At 43.8% G+C, this 19,649-nt stretch overlaps 1 protein-coding gene across 1 annotated transcript in view; it reads right to left on the bottom strand.

Annotated features, from left to right (window-relative positions):
- Nucleotides 1–19,649, bottom strand: part of DOCK3 (dedicator of cytokinesis 3) — a 460,033-nt gene that overhangs the window by 31,868 nt on the left and 408,516 nt on the right. Inside the window, exons 32-38 of the mRNA XM_058559633.1 lie at nt 18,841–18,989; nt 11,178–11,263; nt 8,717–8,743; nt 8,481–8,576; nt 3,607–3,667; nt 2,985–3,078; nt 530–678 (exon numbers count right to left, since the gene is read on the bottom strand). Of these exons, the coding sequence (XP_058415616.1) occupies nt 530–678; nt 2,985–3,078; nt 3,607–3,667; nt 8,481–8,576; nt 8,717–8,743; nt 11,178–11,263; nt 18,841–18,989 (662 nt within the window). The remainder of the gene's footprint in view (nt 1–529; nt 679–2,984; nt 3,079–3,606; nt 3,668–8,480; nt 8,577–8,716; nt 8,744–11,177; nt 11,264–18,840; nt 18,990–19,649) is intronic.

Raw genomic sequence — 19,649 nt, 5'->3', positions numbered from 1 at the left:
CCTGAACCAATGCTGACAGTGCCTGCTAATCCTACAGAATTGAGTTTGATGGAGAATAACCCCAATGAGAGAAGCCCAGGCTGTGCTGTGAGGAAGGGAAATCCAAGACAAGAACATGTCCCAGTAAGAGGCAGTACAGGCCTTCTTTGGCTATTGTTAAAACCCATTCATTTTTTCTATGGAAAATTAGAAAGCCACATCAATTCTTTAAGTAAATCTAATAAACATAGCTGGGGGCCCAGAAGCCTCTGCTGTAGAAGCACTAGCATTTACAGATGTGCAAAGCTGGTATGTGGGGTTGTCTCTTAATCCCTAATCTGGAAGTGGCTTCCAAGCCACAGAATTAAGCTGTTATTTTTTTTTCCCCAGAGAAAATCATGCTGCCTCCAAATCTGATGCACACACAGGCATCCACCCACTCACCATCCCACACACTACCCTCTGCAGTTGCTGCCATTCCTACAGCGTCGAGATGCCATGCATTACCACAGAAGCTGAGGGGCTGAAAGACTTGACTAATGACACCTACCTTGCCTTTGTTAAAGTAGTGGACAATCTTGCGGCACAGTCCCTCTTTCCGCTGCCATTCTGTCTGAGATGGGTAGTGGAGGAATTCCCGCAGTGGCCGTTCCTCCCACTGCAGCAGCTCACAGTAGAGAAGAAGAGTGAATGCAGCCTCTGTGGGAGGAGGCAATAGAGAGGTCCATGGGCTTCTCCTCAGGGGTCCAAGAGCAGCCTGGTGCAGGGGACTGGGCTAAGCAGCATGCCAGTACAAGGCATGTGCAACCCAGGTCAGGGACATTGGATACCAAAAGTGAGACAGAGGGGCTGCCCAGCCAGCCAAAAACTCTTGACCACAGCATGAAGGAGTCAAAGATTCTAGTAGACACCTTCCTCTCATGGCCTGGTCACCTGTTCTGGCATCCAGATACAGTTGGCCCAGAGAGTCGACCTGAGAGTCTGTGCACAGGTTGCCTTGCTTTGGGAGACACTGACATGTCAGAGAGAGCTCTTGGGTTCCTTTTTGCTCAACTGACTACAGCTTCCTTTCTAAGCTTACCAGAACTGGCTCTTAGGGGTGAGCACTGATCAAGGCTTTCTTCAGCCCTCCCGAAGCCAGCCTCAATGCCTCTAGCTCCATTTTCTTACCTCAGCACGACCCTGGGAATGACCCTTTCTCTTCATTTCTACTGTTTCTCAAAGTACCAGAGAGAAGGAGTGTGAATGGTAGTAATTGCGTGATGGGCCCGGAGCCAGAAGCTCCATTCCTGGAGGTTGATGCTGGGCCCAGGGCAGAGGCCCAGTGACACCTTATCTTACCTGTAGAACGGTCAGAGTGGGTTATATAAAACAACAGTAGCTAAATACTGTGGCTTCCTAAATTCCAAGGAATGAATTACACTGAATTACAGTCACTGCTCAGGGTCCTCATTACACAGTCTGCTCTTTCCTGCTCTATTTGCTCATTTTTAGTGGGCATCTCATACTGGCAAGTTAATTAGCTCTAGTTTTTGCCCTACTCAAGTCTGTTCCCCAGGACTATGAAGAATTTTATTTCTAATTATTTTGTGACCCACTTCCATTTTTAGCCAGGCCCACTTGCCTGTGGCCACTCTCCAGGCTTCTCCTCATTCTTGTCTCTCTGCCTGTGCTCTGGCCACTGGACTCTCCTGCCCAGGGATGCACACACCTACTCACTAGATCCAGGAAGGCTTTTCTCTCAGGGTACAAGCCCCTGAGGCACTCAAGGCCTCCCTCTGGAGCTTAGAAAGCCATATGAAATCTTTTTCTTCCCTGCCTATATTCTTTTCAGATGTCATTCCTGAGGTCACCAGAGACAAGGCTCAGCACCCTCTCTCTATCTAAATCCCTGACATGGCCTCTTTATCATGGCCCAGTCCTCCAAGAGTTTAGTAAAGGCCTCTACTGATACATGGAATTTATCAAAGTCTGTCACTTTGCTGCTCTCTCAGAGGGTTGCTGAGATCATGGGTGGAAGTGGATGTGGAGAATGGCAGATTCAGCCCAGGCATTTCAGATTTAATTCTTGCCAAGCTGTGTTGTCAGAAAAGGTGGCATCTATGCCAAACACTCTCTAACATCTGGAGATAAGGAAGGAGGATTCTATGTTTCTACAAATCCATCTAATTCTAGTAATGTTTGTGGACAAGAATAGCTTCAATTTCCTGGTCTATCACACAAATCTAAGTCCTATGGCCCAAGGGCTAAGATGTAGTGGCTGGTCACTACAGTGAAGAAAGTGGCTATTTTGGGGGAACTATGACACAAGGTTATCAAGTAGGACACACATGTATGCACATACCCTCCTGACTCAGAGTGGTGCTCAGTAAACAGAGAGTAACAGGAACATTGAAATGCTTTTAAATTTGTTCTATTAGAAAAGGCCTTAGTAAGGGATTAAATTGTAGATACAATGAAGGGGACCATCAGAAAGTCAGATGAACACTTTCCATATTCTCCATTGGGAGCTCAATGTGGGGCTGCTGTGCAGTTGCAGAGGAAGAGCCTAGACTGCTAGGGAGGTCTGCCAGAGAGTTCTAGAAGGCCCAGGGTTAGGCAGATGTTTCTGTGTTATGGCCTCACTTAGCTCCAGCTGTGAAGGTCCTAAGAAAGGCTCTGCTCATGAGGAGTTACAGTGAGCTCAGGATGCTCTGAACCTGGCACACCAGAATTTGGAAGTCACTCTTGAAGCCTCAGATGGGAGTGGATAGTAGGCAAGGAGAGTGTTACAGCCTCAGGCAGCAGAGGACATGGCACAAAGGCACAAGTGGAAGTTCTGCCTGCTTTCTCTCTACCATATGTTACAAAGGAGTTGAGGGAAAGTAGCAACGTGAGGGGGCACCAAGGGCCCCAACACTCTGCTAAGATCTGGCAGGCACCAGCCCAGAGCCTTTCTCTGTCAGCGGTGCATATTCATGCAGTCTGTCCTCATGAGGAGGCACGGCTTTCCCCCTCCCACTCACCTGTGTAGTTTTCGGCTTGCAAATGCATGTCACAAAGCTTATGGATATAGCGGATATACATCTCTTCTTTGTTAATCTCAGATTTGTAAAAGTTCTGTAAGAGAGAAGGAAGTACACATAAACATGAGAGAGGCTGCCACCTGTGGAGGCCATACCTGAGCTCCAGGCAGCTGGCCAAAGTCCTGGGTGTGCTGGGCAGGAGGGATATGGCAGGCCATGGAGGCAGCCAGCACCAGAAAGAGAAAGGGCCGGCCAGAGGCACACCTGCTGGGAGTAGAACCACTGGCAGATCTGCAGGAGCCCTGAGTAGTAAGAAGGAGGAAGAGTGCTAGGGCAGAATGGGGATCAGAGCCGATTGGGTATTAGTTTACATCAGGATTAGCAGGACCTTGCCAAGAGGCCAGGCTAGAGCTCCACCCAAAGAGAAGCTCATTTCATTCCTTTCCCAAGTGGGAGTGTGACTGATGAGGTGCTGGTCTCCAAGATACCAGTAACAGAGCTGATGTCCTGATTCAAACTCTTAGGCTTACAGCCCTGTATTGTAGGAAGGCCAAGCCAATCACAGTGCAGGACAGAAACCATTCTACTAGACAGATAGGAGGAAGAGCCCATGTCCTCTCACCATCAGGTTAACAGTGCAGCCGATCTTCTTATTTTCTGTCTCCTCTCCTTTCATGCAGTCCCTGGAAGGGAAAGTGCAGATGAGTGTCCCATGGCACGAAGCGGTGTCTCTGGGAGAACACACAGAACTGCAGTGTCATTGAGGCATAAGTATGACCAAACCCAAGATTAAGATGTTCTCCAACAGGAACTGTTTCCACAGATGAGGACTATACTGTGAGCTCCCTCTGAGCTTTGGACCCACTCTTGGGATTCAAAGATCTCTGTTCAACTGAACCCTTTGTTCTGGTGGCAGAGTGTAGAGCTACATCAGGGCATTAAGTGATACCTACCATTGTCCTCAGCACAGAAGAGTGTGTCAGTAAAGTAGAAAGTTGACTCCTCAAGTTCCCAAAGGGATAGGCACAGAGCTTTCCTTAAAGGATAAGTTTCATTTTGTAGGATAGTGCTGAATACAACCCAAGATGCTCCACTCCAGGGATCTAGCTCAGGACCCTTTGACCACAGCAAACGTGGCATGGCTGCCACATTCACCACCTCATTGGCTTTTCTCCCTATGTTCTTCTTTCTGTGCACTAGTTTTTGGAATCCCTCTAACTAGAAGCAGCAGGTTTGGAGCTTCTTTCTGATTTAGAGGTAGCTTCACCCAGGGCTGAGCTGCATTCATGCTGTGCAGGGTTGGGTGTAGGAGGGGTCAGGGCTGGCCTGTGAGACACAGAAAAATGGGAACACTGAGAATGGATCCTTCCCAAGGGAGAGGGGACTCATCAAAGCCAAGCTCCTCTGGGAAGAACAGAGGCCTGGCACAAGGCGATGAAAGAGAATGAGAACCAGACTGGTAAATCCAGTAAGAAGCCTCCTGTACACACGGCCAGCCAGAGTCCCATCTGACTGTTGTGTCTCCTTCTGTCGTACCCCACACCGCTCTGGAGAAGATATAGTTCCTCATGCAGTCGTGCATTAGCAGATCTGGGGAAAGGCTGCATAAGGGGGGTTTATGGACCATTAGGGTCGGGTGGAGAGTGTGCCTTGGCTTTGCTCCACTGACAGGCATGGGGCCCCATTACGAGCATCATAGCTGGGAGTCAGGAGCCCTAGTCCAAGTCACTGAGCCTCTGGATGGTCATTTGACAAACTCAGTTATCCTCACCTTCCCAGCTGCATCCCAGCACACAAAAGGATGACTTCTTTGAGGTGACTTCTTTGAAAGAAAGGAATACTGAGAATCCACACCACTCACCATATTCTGCAAAGCCAAGTGTCCTTCCTCCTATGGAGGGCTATTGTCAGAGTTGGCAGCTCTATGGGGTTTGGAACTAAGGCCCTCCTCTCTAGGTATGCCCTATCAGCACATTCACCCCATCAAGCATTTGGTTCCTTTGTAGCCAGACATGGGGGTCCTGAACATGCCACTGCAGAACCTGTCCTTTAAGTGCTAACAGGGACAGGAAACTGCTGTGACTTTTCAAGAGGAATGAACCTAAGGGCCAGATGGTCAACTTGTTCCAAGCAACCCACAAAGTGGCAGGAGGCATCTGTCTCTCCAATAAGTTGGCCCCATGGTGGGCAGTGAGATCTCACCTAGCTACTTTGGCATTTAATGGTTTGTTTTTTTCTGGATAGCATCTGAAACATTTACCAAGCATCACCTTCTGTTTAGTCACAACCAGAACTTCACAGCCAAATCAATTTAACAGAAAAGCACTGGCCTCAACACTGTGATGCCAGGGGCATTCCTACACACCTTTGTGCTCCATGACTGCCTCTCCCATGAACTGCTAACAGCAGACTCTTCTCCTCTGTGTGGCTTTGCATCACTTCTGTATGGCTACTCGAGAGGACACCTTTTAAAGTCTCTGAATTGGGCGTAGCCATTGCTCCCTCTTTCACTCTTTCTCTGGAGGATGAACAGGGAAAACTCTCCTGAAAGAGGCTTCTAAAGCATCTGGCTGTAGCTGTGTGCAGTGAGCTGGCAGTGGCCTAGACCAGTGGCCAGGCAGCTCTCAGTGTGACTGGAGGGGCCTGGGAAAGGAAGCCTCTATAACCTCCAGTTGCCTCTTCCAGGTGGAGGTTCCACTTAGAGCCCCAAGGGCTTGGCAACCCTAACTCTGTCCCTGTCTGTGTTAAGGCACTAAGAAAACCCCCCTAGAGCTTTGCTTCCTAACTTGGCAAATACAGTTGCTACCAATGAGCATCTTTATATCCGACACAGAATGTCTGGGGTTCACACAAAAGTTGAAGACATTAACACAAAAGTTGAAGAGGTACTCCTCTGAGTACCTAAGGTTTGAGTTAGTCTAAAATTGAGTCTCACACTCTAGGCTCAGGTCATTCTGCAGTACAACCTACTGATTGCTTATTTATAATCAATATATCTATTTTTTAGCTTTCAACAACTATTTTCTTAGTAAGTTATTATTGAACTAAACTGAACTGGGGTAGAAGAAGAGACTTCTTTGGTTCCTGCATGGTCTTCCCAGTAAGTTCATCCAATCAATCAATACATACTGCACACCTGCCAGGGGATCATCACGCCTCCATGCAGGGGACCAGGGAGATAAGGACAAGGTCCTTATCCTCAAAGAGCTGGCTTTCCTCTATTGGATCAATCAGAAATGTCACAAATGATCATCATCCACAGTGACTCACGCTCTGCAAGAGGTGTGCACAGAGAGCCAGGTAAGCTCCTGGCTGGGAAAGACTCCTTGATGGGGGTGGGTTGGAAGGCCAGTCTTGGGAGGACACAGCATATAGAGTAGCCTGAAGGGAAGGATGTGGTGACAGCACAGATGAGGAGACAGGGCATTGCTCTTGAGTCAGATAGATGTGGTCTCAAATCCTGGCAATGGCACTTCTACCACAATGGTGTTTCCTCATTGGTAAAAACAAGGATAATCTTTCAGGGCTGCTTATGGGATTAGAGACAATGTTTGTAAAGCACAAAGCATATGGCATATTTTTAATAAATGAGAGCCATCGTAAACATCATGGTGTTTCTTTTCATGATAATAAGAAGCAACACTGGGAGGTTGGGATGCAGGGCATGGGTAGTGGGGACTGGCAGGAGATAGGGCTAGAGAGGTGGGTAAAGGCCAGTTTACAAAGGGCCTTTGATGCCATGTGAAAGAGTCTGAACTTTGTTTTGTAGGAACCATCATTGAGACAAGAAATGGAGGACAATGAAATTGGTTTTGGCCACGAGTTTGAGTCGCTTGTGCAAGGTAGGCAGAAAAATCAAACAGGCAGCTGGAACTAGGCCTTGGAGCCTAAGAAATTAATTTCTACTTTTTCTAGTAGGCCACAGAAAATAGGGCCAACCTTTAGTAAACGTTGCAGTGAGGGGGAGGTACAGAGTTTTGACCACCCCTCTTTCTTGTCTGATGGCAGGTGCAGGAGAGGCTAGGAATATGGTGTGAGCAAAGGAGTCCCCTGTTCTAAAAGGGTCCCCAAAAAGGGGGACCTCATAAGGCCCAAGAAAAATGTGCTGTAGCTCACACAAGTACAACTGTGCTACAGGAAGAGGGGATGCTCAAGATGTGAGCACATTTCTCAGGAATTCCATTTGCATACCCAGGCCAGCGCATTGGACACCTGAGTCTTCTGCATAGCAGAAGTCTTGGCATAGCAGCACCTTCTGATCAGCAGCAACTGGAGGTGGCCTAAATTCCCTAATTTCCTGATCCATGGGTTGAAAATGCTCCCCCTTGGCATTTGCATATCTTGTAGCACAGAGAAGAAAGCTATTGCTTACAAGCCAGCCGTGATGGCCTAGTGGTTAAAGTTCATTGCGCTCTGTTTTGGCAGCCCAGGGTTCGGTTCCTGGGCGCAGAACCACATCACTTGTCTGTCAGTAGCCATGCTTTGGTGGCAGCTCACATAGAAGAACCAGAAGGACTTACAACTAGAATATACAACTATGTACTGGGGCTTTGGGGAGAAAAAAAAGAAAGAGAGACCAAGATTGGCAACAGATGTTAGCTCAGGGCGAATCTTTCCCAGCAAAAAATAAAAAATAAAGTTCTAAAAGTACATTTAAAAGAAACAAAAAACCAAAAACTATTGCTTGGGGCTGGGTTCCTCTATCATTCTTCCTCATTCCTTATTACGTTCCTCTAGGCTCCCTAACGGCACTCTTAGCCACCATCTGAACTCTGATAAGAGAACAGCTAAGCATGCAGCGGTAGCTTCATTGTTACTTTTGGACTAATTCAAAAACCATGATAGGACTGAGAAGGCAGGCTTTCATGAAAAAACTAATTTCACATGAACTCTCAGACTGAACATAACATAAAGATCTCTAAGCTCACAGGCTGCTTCCTCTAATCTACTCATGGCCAGGACGAAGGGACAGAAATAAATAGACTTTAGGCAAAGAACAGAGGTATGGAAAAGTGGGGTCTCTGGTCCCTGGAAAAGCCAACTGAAAGTCCTCCTGGGTCTCACTTCTGTACCAGATGACATTTCCCTGCCTATCTGCCATATGGCTCTGAGGAAGGTTTGCACTAAGGACCTACAATTTTCCCCTGCTTTGCTCTAGAGACAGCCTTTCTCTTCCCTCTTGCTGTGCCCCTTCCTCTGGGCCTTGACCTTTCTGGATGGAAAGCCAGATGGCTGCATGTCCCTGGGATGTCTCCTGGGTACATGTGCCCACATATCAGGGGGATCCTAGGAAGCCCTGGCTTACCCCTGGGAGAAGGCTCTCTCCCTTTCTCTCCTTGGCCATCAGTAGATTCCTAATGATTGGTGAGGGCACCCAACACTAGAATAGTCCTCCCCCTGAAGGGCACATGGTCTTAGTTTTAAGGTCAATGGATGTCCTTGCTGGGGAGAGTATCCTGACTAGAGACGAGGTCAGGTAGGTGCCTGAGTAGATACCTGTAGTCAAGAAGGCGTTCCATGAGGCGGGTGACTGAGGTCACAAAGGAAATGCCGGTCTCGCGCCATGTTTCCTGTTCAACCTTCTCCAGCAGGCTATTGGTACAAAGGCAGAGGAAGCAAACACAATAGACAATTCATGAGCCTTCCTTCCTTGAGCTCAAAAGTCAGGTCCCAGAGCCCATGGGGCCTGTGATGGATCTGGAGACAGCAGACTTACCAAACTACAGTCTTACCTGGGGTAGGGCCCAAACAGCTGGGTTCTACTCCATGCAGCAGAAAGCAAAGACAAGGCAATTACTGAACTGGCAGCAACAAATGAACATATCTTCCATTTTCCTGTACAAGTTCCTAAGGATACCACTGAACTGAGAGAGGGGTTTCAAAGCCCCAGCCCTCACAGACCATCACAGTGAGGGCTGTTCTAAAAAGGCAGCTGATTAAAAGCCCACTGAGGGTTGGATCTGGCTTTGCCAACTGGCTGACTGCCTCCATCACTGCTTAGAGCCATCCTCAAACATACACACCAACCTTTTCTTGTAAACCAAAGGAAAGATTCCTAACAGTCTCGAGGGCCCAGCATGAGGGACACTGAGTGAATCCAGGAGCTATACACGGCCATCTCCACTGTCAGGAGATGCTTCTATGTAAAATGTGCCAGAGCCAAGAGCTAAATGCCTAGGTGTTTGCTAAATCCTTTTCTCACTCAGCCCCATGCTCCTGGTACCTCAGGGCAGCCTCTGGCTTCTCTAAAGAGCCTGGCCTCTGAGATTCTCTGCCTTCCCATAGGTCTTTCCTAGGAGACAATGACCTGGACTCTTTCTGCTTGCTCCAGTGATGAGCCCAGGTCTAGGTCTCACTCCTGATTCCTTTCTACACTGTCCCTAGCTCCCAGCTAGGGGCCCAGTACTAGGGACTCACGCTCACAGCCCGGCTGCTGTTAATGCTGCTAAGACGATGACGATCTTTCCTGCCCAGAGCATCCAGCCTGAGCCAAGGCTTCTGGGAAAGTGAGGGTTTCCCATGTGATCCATATTAGTAGAGAGAGAAGGAGGGACCACTGGCTCTGGCCTCTAAGCTACGTGGATAAAGCCACTGTGTCAGCGTTTCTCAAACTGTTCTACAGAGCTCTACTGTCTTGGAGGACAGGGAGAAGTGTTCTGTGGGCAATTAAGCATGGTAAATACTGGTCACTACACCTTCATTTTGGAGATAATTCACATCTTTCTGCACATTAAAGATTTTAAGAAAGCCTACAATACAGAGGCCTGTTCAATTTTGTTTTTGAGTCTTTTTAAACTGACTAGCCCTTGATTCACTTATTTTTTTTCCAGCATACCTACAAACATCTTCCCCAAAACACAAACTGGGGAATGCTGTTCATGGTTATCAGTGGCTTTCAATTCTCAGATAAGATTTTAGAAAAGTTTATGAAACACTGTTTGGTCAGGTAATTAGTAATTGCAAGTTATTTCTGTGCTTTTTCCTTTGTAGTAAAGTCATCTATTAATGGCTTACAAAGAGATTTCTCTGCCTTATTTCCACAGTTAGAAACATCTTCAGCTAAAAGAGAAATACTAAAGTATGAATTCATTTTTACAAATTACAATTAAGTTTCAAATAAATTCACATTTTATTGCATGACTTATCAGGGTCATGATGGTAAAAGTGGGCATGATATAGCAGAAAGATTCCCCCCTCTTGAAATCGGAAGATCTGGGTCCTCCCCTAAAAGCTGCTTCTTACTGGTCATGCAATTGAGGGCATGCTAACACTTCTCTGAGCTCAGTTTCATCACCTCTATTCACTGGGATAACATCTGCCCTGCCCACCTTATGGGTGTGTTGTGAGGATTAAATAACAAATATCAACACATTTTGTACACTGTAAAGTTCTAAGCAAATGCATAGTATTATTACTGGAAAAATGTTACAGGTTTATCTTCAAAATGGCACTAAAACAAAGAAAATCTCAAAGCTGGAAATAATGAGTGAGATGGGAGAACTCTAGAGCTGTAAATGTCTTACGATTTTGTTTTTTAGGAAGATAAAATACCCAAATCACTATCTATCTGGGAGAACCATGGTTCCCCTGAGTCCCTCCTTTGGACTTGTGGCAAGTCCTGTAAGGTCTCTTGGCCTCTATCAACTCAAGACAGAAATCACGAATGGTGGACCTGGGAGAACCTTTGATGTCATTCATTTAGTACAGTCACCCTGTCTCACAAACAGGGAAACTGGCCTGGAGAGGGAGTATGACTCGTTCAAGTCACAAGATCCATGGTAGTGTTTTTCAAGCTGATTGTATGGTCTTACAAAGCAGGGATTTAACTTTTCCCCCCCTCAGAAATGCCAGCATTGAGCCCTCATTGAGTCCCCATGAGCTGTTTGCCCAACTGGATACAGTGCATACTATGAAGACATACGATGATCCTTTTCCTATCAGGAAATCTAGGAGCTCAGAGTTATCACCTGTCGCTACCTCTTCCGTCAACTATGGCAATCCCTAAAAGGGCTTGTTGTCATGATGCCACTTTCTTATTAACAGAAGGTGAGCACTACTACTGCCAGGAACAAACTGGGTCTCTCCTGATACCCACCCTCTGAAGCCTGCCCAGTGTGGGTTGTACCCCTACCCTTCATTAGCCCACTTCACCCCCTCCCCCAACACGGGGTGCCTGGGGCTGAAGCAGCTTACAGCAGGCCGAAGAGCTCCCTGTAGCTCTCGTCGCCTTTCCCTTCTGACACCATGCTGTCCAGCTTGTCAATCAGCTCGGCCTCCACCTAGAGGGAAGCAGAAACTTCGTAAACCTGAGCTGACCTCAGAGGAATGATGGGATATTCAGCCCCTCAGATAGGTGAGGATGGTGGGAAACTGCTTCCTGATTTTGTGCTTGTACCAAAAAAAATCCTAGGGAAGGCAGGATCTCATCTACAGCACCAAGAAACCACCCTGCCTCCCCAGTCAGAAAGACCTTCCACTCTAGCTGGTTTAAGTAAAAACTTAAAAACCACAGATACTCTTTTCCTAGTCTAGGGACAAAAAGCAAGGATTCCCTGGAAAGAAAATTATTTTGGATCCAAAAGAGGCCTTTGTCAAGTGTTTTTCTTTCTTAAAAAATGTTCATTCAAAAAAATTTATATGTATAAAATACATTTGGTTAGAACTTTACCCTCTTGTCAGCCAGTCACAAAGCAAGCTTGCTGGGGGGCTGGTCCTCACACTAATGGCTGGCATTAGGCTGGGTTGTGCAAGATGTGAATGTTTCCTTTAGAGATTCTCTTTCAGGATAAAAAGCTCCACTGTTTGTCCCCACAGGACCTAAAGCCCTTGGGGCTGCTGCCCCTGCCACTGCCTCATCACTGGGGCCCCGTGCATTTGTTATAAGATTCCTAAACTGTGAAGCCACTTTTCTAATAGGCCTCTCTGGATTTACTCTGAGGTGAGAAATTAGTTGTAAGTGATGTGAGATAAAGTCTTTTAAACACTTCCTTAGCCTTAGAAATGTGGTACTGTGGTATTATTTATATGGACATTTCATATAAACAAAAAATGGCATGGCTGCATTTAATAATGAACTATAACAGAAGCATTTTCTCACTCCACATAGGGCCAAAGAGTCCTAAGGAAATGAAGCAATAAAAGAATAACTGAATTAGGAAATTCATTGAAGCTAATTATGGTTTCTGAAATCCCATCAGCACAAAATGAGAATGGATGAATACATGGCCCTTTTTATAGTGGTCTGCTACATGGCCAGAATGGGGACCACTGTACATTTATGTTTAACCTGATGAGTCAGCTGCTTGAATATACATTTCAGAGGAAATAGAAAGTCTGACACCAGAGGTCCTTAGCGATTGATGTCATCCCTCTCTCTGTGTAGAGACGAGGCATCAGAAGGGACTTGCCTGGAGTCAAGTAAAGTCAGGTAGAGCTGGGCCTAGAAGAAAAGGTGTCTCATTCCCAGTTCAAAGCTAGTCTTGCCTCACCAGGTCAATCAGCTGGCTAGAAGCCTCCCAAAGGGAAAAGGGTCTGTTTATTACAAGGGATCTCTCTTCAAATATGCAGGTACAGGAAGCTTGTGCTTCCCAGAACAGCACAAAGGTGGGAAGGGGACCTGGAGCAGCAGAAAGTAGAACAGTGCAAACAAGGGTGCACCAGTTCCCTGGAGTTCTCAAAATGGGTCCCTGGGCTAGCAGCATCAGTCACCAGAGATCTTATTAGAAACGCAAATTCTCAGGCTCCCAATGGATCAGAAACTCAGCAGGCAGGCAGCAATTTGTGTTTTAACAAGCCCCCCAAGTGGGTCTGATGCTTATTCAAGTGTTAAACTTCTGTATTAGGCACAGGAGCTGGTGATGAAAGGATACGGCAACATTATTTCATTACCCCCTATAGTGCTGATACAGGAAGAAGGTATTAGGAGAAATTGAGAAATCCAAAACAGGGGACACTGAAGATCAGTGTATGCAAAATCAATGTCTCTAAGTGAAATGAAATGTTAAGTTCTTCAAATATATCATGTCATAATGGGTAATATTGACAACTTTAGGTTTGCAGAGTTACTTTTATTTTATAGAACCAAGATTCCTGAAGTGACACCTTGTTATTCATGCAACAAATACTTGTCCTGTGACATAACCAGCTGCCTACTTCTGGACAAAATATTTATCTCTCTAAGCCTAAGTTTTCTCATTTGTGAAATGGTAATGGGGGTTAACATTCCTCTTCAGTGTCACTGTGCCCTAGCTCTTGGGAAGTGCTCAATGAATGTTAGTTTTGACTTTCATCTCCAGGAACCCACCATGTCTCAGGCACCATGTTGGGTCCTATGAAATACAAGCGTAAGAAATAGTCCTGGTTCCCAATAGTTCATCATCTGGTAGGGGAGGTAGGGACAATAGCTGACACAGCTCAGCGTGGTCAGTGCTTAGAAACGGCACACAAAGAAAGGGTGGACTGGGGTCTGAGAAGTCAATGAACAACAGAGTTTCAAGAAATAGTGTCGTAAAAATTTAAGACATGTTTTTGGTCTTTGATCCAGCAAACAGGTAAGAAATTTACCTAAGAAAAAAATTAGGAATGTAAATGTTTTTTGCAATGTTAACAACAAGAATTTTGAATGAACCTAAGTTTCTAAAACTAGAAGCCTGACTAAATATATTGTGGTCCAGCCATGCAATGGAATACCATGTAGCCTCTAAACTGACAGTGTAGCGCAGAGAAGCATTAACTAACACAAAGAGATAGGTATGACAAGGTGCTACTAAAAAAGGAAGATTAAAAACCAATATACACAATGGTTCTGAAAAAATGAATATACACTATAATTCCATTTTTTTAACTTAAAAAACTTTATGCATTGGAAAAGTTTAAAAAAGAGATACCCTGTCTTCCTCCCCTACAAGTTACTAATAATAGAATTATGGGTTAAATTTTTTCATTATAGCATATTTGCATTTTTAATTTTTCTACATTAAATAAGTACTGTTTTTATAATTAGAAGAAGTATTTTTAGTAGGTGGTAAGAAGTAGGGGAGTAGTTAACAGAGCCAAAGTGTGCTTGTGGAAAGCACACTTGGAATCAAGACCAAAAAATCATTGGATTTTGAGATTAGAAGGTTATGGGTGACCTTCAAGAGAACAGTTTCAACAAAAGTGGGAGCACAATATATATTAGATTGAAATAGGATATTTCAGGAAGTTGGGAAGTGGAAATGTGGGTGTTAAAAGAGAAGACCACTTGGGCCGGCCCCGTGGCTTGGCGGTTAAGTGCACGCGCTCCGCTACTGGCAGCCTGGGTTCGGATCCCAGGCGCGCACCGACACGCTGCTTCTCTGGCCGTGCTGAGGCCGCGTCCCACATACAGCAACTAGAAGGATGTGCAACTATGACATACAACTATCTACTGGGGCTTTGGGGAAAAAAAAAAAAGGAGGAGGATTGGCAATAGATGTTAGCTCAGAGCCGGTCTTCCTCAGCAAAAAGAGGAGGATCAGCACGGATGCTAGCTCAGGGCTGATCTTCCTCACAAAAAAAAAAAAAGAGAGAGAGAGAGAAGACCACTCTTCTAAGATATCTGATGGCAAAAGGAAGCAGCAGCAAGATTTTTTTGAACCAAGGATAGTAAGGTTTACATGGTTTGCTGGATATCAATTATTCATGACAGTCTTATTGGGGGAAAGAACACACCTCATCAGCTGAGTCTTGAAGTGTTAGACAAACAAACTCCAACATAGTCTTCCACAAAGCTAACCTTCTTTATTCAGTGTTAGTGATGGTGTGATGAAGTCCAGCCTCTCTCTTAGGAGACTCAGATAACCCATGATACAGTTCTGCAATGTCATCTACCTCTTGATAACTGGGTTCTCTCATCAGGCAGTTGTGCATTTCACACAATTAGAAGGCACAGGTTGTGACAACATAGCAAAGCAACAGTTCTTTTCTGTTTGAAGTTACTATTTCCTGAAGTTCTGAAGGCATTAGAAGTGCACACTCCAAAAACGGGTTCTTATCTTAAATACTATTTACCCATGATAAAGAGCATCTATAAAAAACCTAGAGCTAGCATCATACTTAATTGTGAAGCACTGAATGCTCTCCCCTTTGATTAAGAATAAGGCAAGGATATCCACTCTCATCACTCTTATTCAACATCAGACCAGAGGTCCTAGTCAGCGCAATGAGGCAAGAAAAAGAAATAAAAGGCATACAGTTTAGAAAGGAAGAAATAAAATTGTCTCTATTCACAGGTAACAGGATTATCTAAATAGAAAATCCCAAGGAATCTACAAAAAAGCTTCTAGAACTAATAAGTGAGTTTAGCAAGGGTGCAGGATACAAGGTTAATATATAAAAACAATTGTATTTATCTACTAGCAACAAACAACTGGAAAACAAAATTTAAAAATCAGAATAATTTATAATAACACCAAAATCCAGGAAATACTTTAAAATCTAATAATGTATGTGTACGATCTATATGCTGAAACTACAAAACATTAAAAAAAAAATCAAAGAACACCTAAATAAATGGAGAGATATATTGTCTTCATGGACTAGAAGTATTATTAAGATATCAATTCTTTCCAATTTGATCTATATATTCAATGCAATCTCAATCAAAATCCCAGCAGGAATTTTTTAGATATTGACATGCTGATTCCGAGATTTATAGGAAAAAGAATTGGAACAGCTAATACAATATTGAAAAAAAAAAGAACAAAGTTAGAGGATTCACACCACCTAATTTTAAGATTAACCATAAAGCTACCATAATCAAGACAATGTGGTATTGGTGAAAGATTAGACATATAGATCAATGGAAAGACTAGAAGTCCAGAAAGAGATCCACACATATGGTCAATTACTTTTCGATACAGAAAAGTCTTTTCAACAAAAGGTACTAGACATCCATACACACACACACAAAAAGAGCCTAGATCCATACTTCATACCTTATACAAACATTACCTCAGAATAGATCATAGATCTAAATATAAAATCAAAAAACTTCTTGAAGAAACTCAGGAAAAAAAATTTTGTGGTCCTGGGTTAGGCAAAGAGTTCTCAGATATGATCCCCAAATCATGATCCATACAAGAAAAACATTTAGACTGCATAAAAATTTAAAACTTTTGTTCTGTGAAAGATATCATTTAGTATATGAAAAGACAAGCTGAAGACTGCGAAACTGAAGACTGAAGACTATATTTGTAAATCATATATTCAACAAAGGACTTACATCCAGGATATATAAAGAACCCTTAAAACTCACCAATAAGAAAACAAACAACCCAATTAAAAATAAACACAAGTTTTCATAGAACTACCATATGATCCAGCTATTCCAGTATAAATACTGCTGAGTATTTATCCAAAGAAGAAGAAAACACTAATTTTAAAAGATATATGCACCCCTATGTTCATTGCAGCATTATTTACAATAGCCAAGACACAGAAATATACTAAGTGTCCACTGATAGATGAGTGGATAAAGAATATGTGGTATGCATATATACAATGGAATACTACTCAGTCATAAAAAAGATGAAATCTTGCCATTTGTGACAACATGGATGGACCTTGAGGGTATTATGCTAAGCAAAATAAGTCTGACAGAGAAAGACAAATACAGTATTATTTCACTCATATGTGGAAGATAAAAAAACAATAATAAAAACAAACACATAGATACAGAAAACAGATTGGTGATTATCAGAGGGGAAAAGAGGTGGGGGGAGGGCAAAAGGACTAAAGGGGGACGTTTGTACGGTGACAGACAGAAACTAAACTTTTGGTGGTGAACATGATGTAGTCTACACAAACTTCAAAATATAATGATGTACACCTGAAGTTTATATAATGTTATAAACCAAAGTTACCTCAATAAAAAAAATCAAAGAAATAGAAAGGAAATAACCAAGGGAGAAACACTAAAAACAACAACAACAACAAAAAAAAACACACAAGTTTTGAATAATCATTTCACCAAAGAAGATATAAAGATGGTAAATAAACACATTAAAAGATGCTCAATATTATTAGTCACTAGGGAAATGGAAATTAAAACCACAATGATATACACCTATACACCTATTAGAACGGTTAAAATAAACAAAGAGATATCAAATGCTGGTGAGTATATAGATCAACCAGAACTCCCATACACCACTGCTGCTGGGACTTCAAAATGGTATAGCCACTTTGGAAAACAGTATGATAGCTTCTTATCAAGTTAAACATAATATTTACAATACTCAACAATCCTATTCCTAGGTATTTACCCAAGAAAAATGAAAGATTATATTCATACAAAAACCTGTAAAGAAGTGTTTTTTAGCAGCTTTATTCATAATCACCAAAAAAGTGAAAACTCAAATGTCCTTCAAATGGTGAATGAATAAACTGCAACAGAATAGTACTCAGCAATAGAAAAACCGATACACGCAACATGAATGAATCTCTTAAAGGCATTATTCTAAGTGAAAGAAGCTAGTCTCAAAAGGTTACAGTCTACATGATTTCAATTACATGACATTCTGGAAAAGGTACACCTATAGCGATGGAGAATAGATCAGTGGTTGCCATAGGTTAAAGGTAGGGAAAGGGTCTGAGTATAAAGAGGCAGCAAGATGAAAGTAGAGGAATTCAAAAAATCTTGACTGTGGTGGTAGTTACCTGACTTTTTGTATTTGTCAAAATTCATAGTACTGTAAATCAAAAAGAATGAATTTTACTCTTTGTAAATTTAAAAATAAATAAACAAAAATTTAAAAATTACTGTTTGTCTAATCTGCTCCTCACTGTTACAATCACTCACTCTAAGACCAGTGGTTTATCCCAGAACCACAGGGTTGGGAGGGAGTTTAGTGGGGAACTAGTACAGTCCCAAGCCAATATAGAAATTTCCCCTAGAGGCCTCCTAGGAGCCTCCGCTTGAGAACCACCAGCAAAGAGAAACTCCCCATCCCCAAATGCAGGTCAACTTACAGTGGACAGACAGTTCTTGTAGCTAGCAAGTTATTCCTCTCTCTTTTTTTTTTTTGGTGAAAAAGATTGTCGCTGAGCTAACATCTGTGCCAATCTTCCTCTATTTTGTATATGGGACACCGCCACAGCATGGCCTGATGAGTGGTGTGTAGGTCTGCACCGGGATCTGAACCCGTGTACCCTGGGCTGCCGAAGCAGAGTATGTGAACCTAACCACTACACCACCGGGCCGGCCCCAAGTTATTTCTTTTATTAGCTAAAACCGGCTTCCCTACCACTGACCCCTGTTGGTCCTAGTCCTATTTCCTGGAGCTACAGATATAAAGGCAGGGACCATCTTCTCTCCCTTAGGGGTGGCTGAAGAATTGCACAGAGGGACAGCCAGATGCCACTCAGTCAGAAGTCAAGGGCTTACACCTGCTGGACCCATCCCTCCGTGCAGGAGTCTGTGAAATTCTGGGCGACCGTGAGCCATGAAGTCATCTGGTCTGGGTTCCAGCCCTAGAAATGCCTGGATCATACCTTGGGGATCCTCCAGAGAGGAAGAACGGCACACTCCCAGAAACCTCTCCTGAATGAAGCTGGTAGGTTACAGCCTCAGCCATTTTCTCCTTGATCAGAAAGTTCCTTTTACATGATGTTCATTCTTTTCCTCTGATTGTTTTCTGGCCTCTAACTTCATGAAGAAAATCTACAAATCAATTCTGGCCAGCAAGTAAGAGAAAATCCTTGAACAGGATTCAAGATGGCCAAGCCATAGCCAATTCCCACTGGAACCACAGCCTGGCTATCTGCATCACCTGCCTGGGCAGAAAGGGTCCATTCCAGAGGAGAGCACCTTGAACACTGCCAGGTGTCGTCTTACCTGTTTGAAGTTGCCATTTTTCCTCTGCTCCCAGTCCATCATGTCATGAAAGATGGGAATCATGATATTTCGCACTTCTGGCTGTGGGACCAGTGTCACACCCAGAAAAGGACCAATCATTCCCGGGATAAAGTGGATCTTATGTTCACCTGAACAACAAAACCCAACAGATATTAATTTATGCTTGCTTTTCTCCTTCCATGGAAGCTTCTCAAATGGGGCCACAGCACATGTTTTGATCTTCACTGGAAGCATATGAGAACAAAGCAAGCTCTCCCCTATGGTTTTCTGAGATACTCTCTCTCTTGGCTTTTTAGAGCTCATAGGTAAAACTGGCCCAGCCCAGTTAAACCAAATGTTCAACAAGCACAAACTGCCTTTCCAAAGAATTTACTGGGAGGTTCACAAACTACCTGAAAATCATTCTGAGGTCAAGGAATCAAGTTCACTACTCTAGACAGAAGAGGATTTCTGAGTAACCTGTGATAGTTTCAGAGAGTCTGTTCAAAGTGTTTATTTAGCAAGGAAAATCCATCTATTTGTGCTTAAACACAACACGCTATCCCTGGGGTTTCTATCTCTGGCTCAGAGGCATTTAAGTGGTAAAGGTGTTCAGTCCCTGATCCAGCCACTAGAAGTCTGAAGTCCATGGGCCTCTTCATTGCCTGCACTCTTGTATACTCAAGAGGCCCCCTCCTGAGTTAGCAGGAGCCTCCTGCACAGCCCTTCTCCAACAGACTGGCTTAGAGACTCTCTCTGTGCCACCTCCCTGTCCCCCGCCCCTTGTCTTCACATTGCATTTCTGATGG

The sequence above is a fragment of the Diceros bicornis genome, chromosome 2 (assembly GCF_020826845.1).
Source record: "Diceros bicornis minor isolate mBicDic1 chromosome 2, mDicBic1.mat.cur, whole genome shotgun sequence".
NCBI classification, from domain to species: Eukaryota; Metazoa; Chordata; class Mammalia; order Perissodactyla; family Rhinocerotidae; genus Diceros; species Diceros bicornis.
The sequence above is the reverse complement of the archived record's forward strand: the minus strand, read 5'-3'. Positions and strand labels throughout refer to the sequence as shown.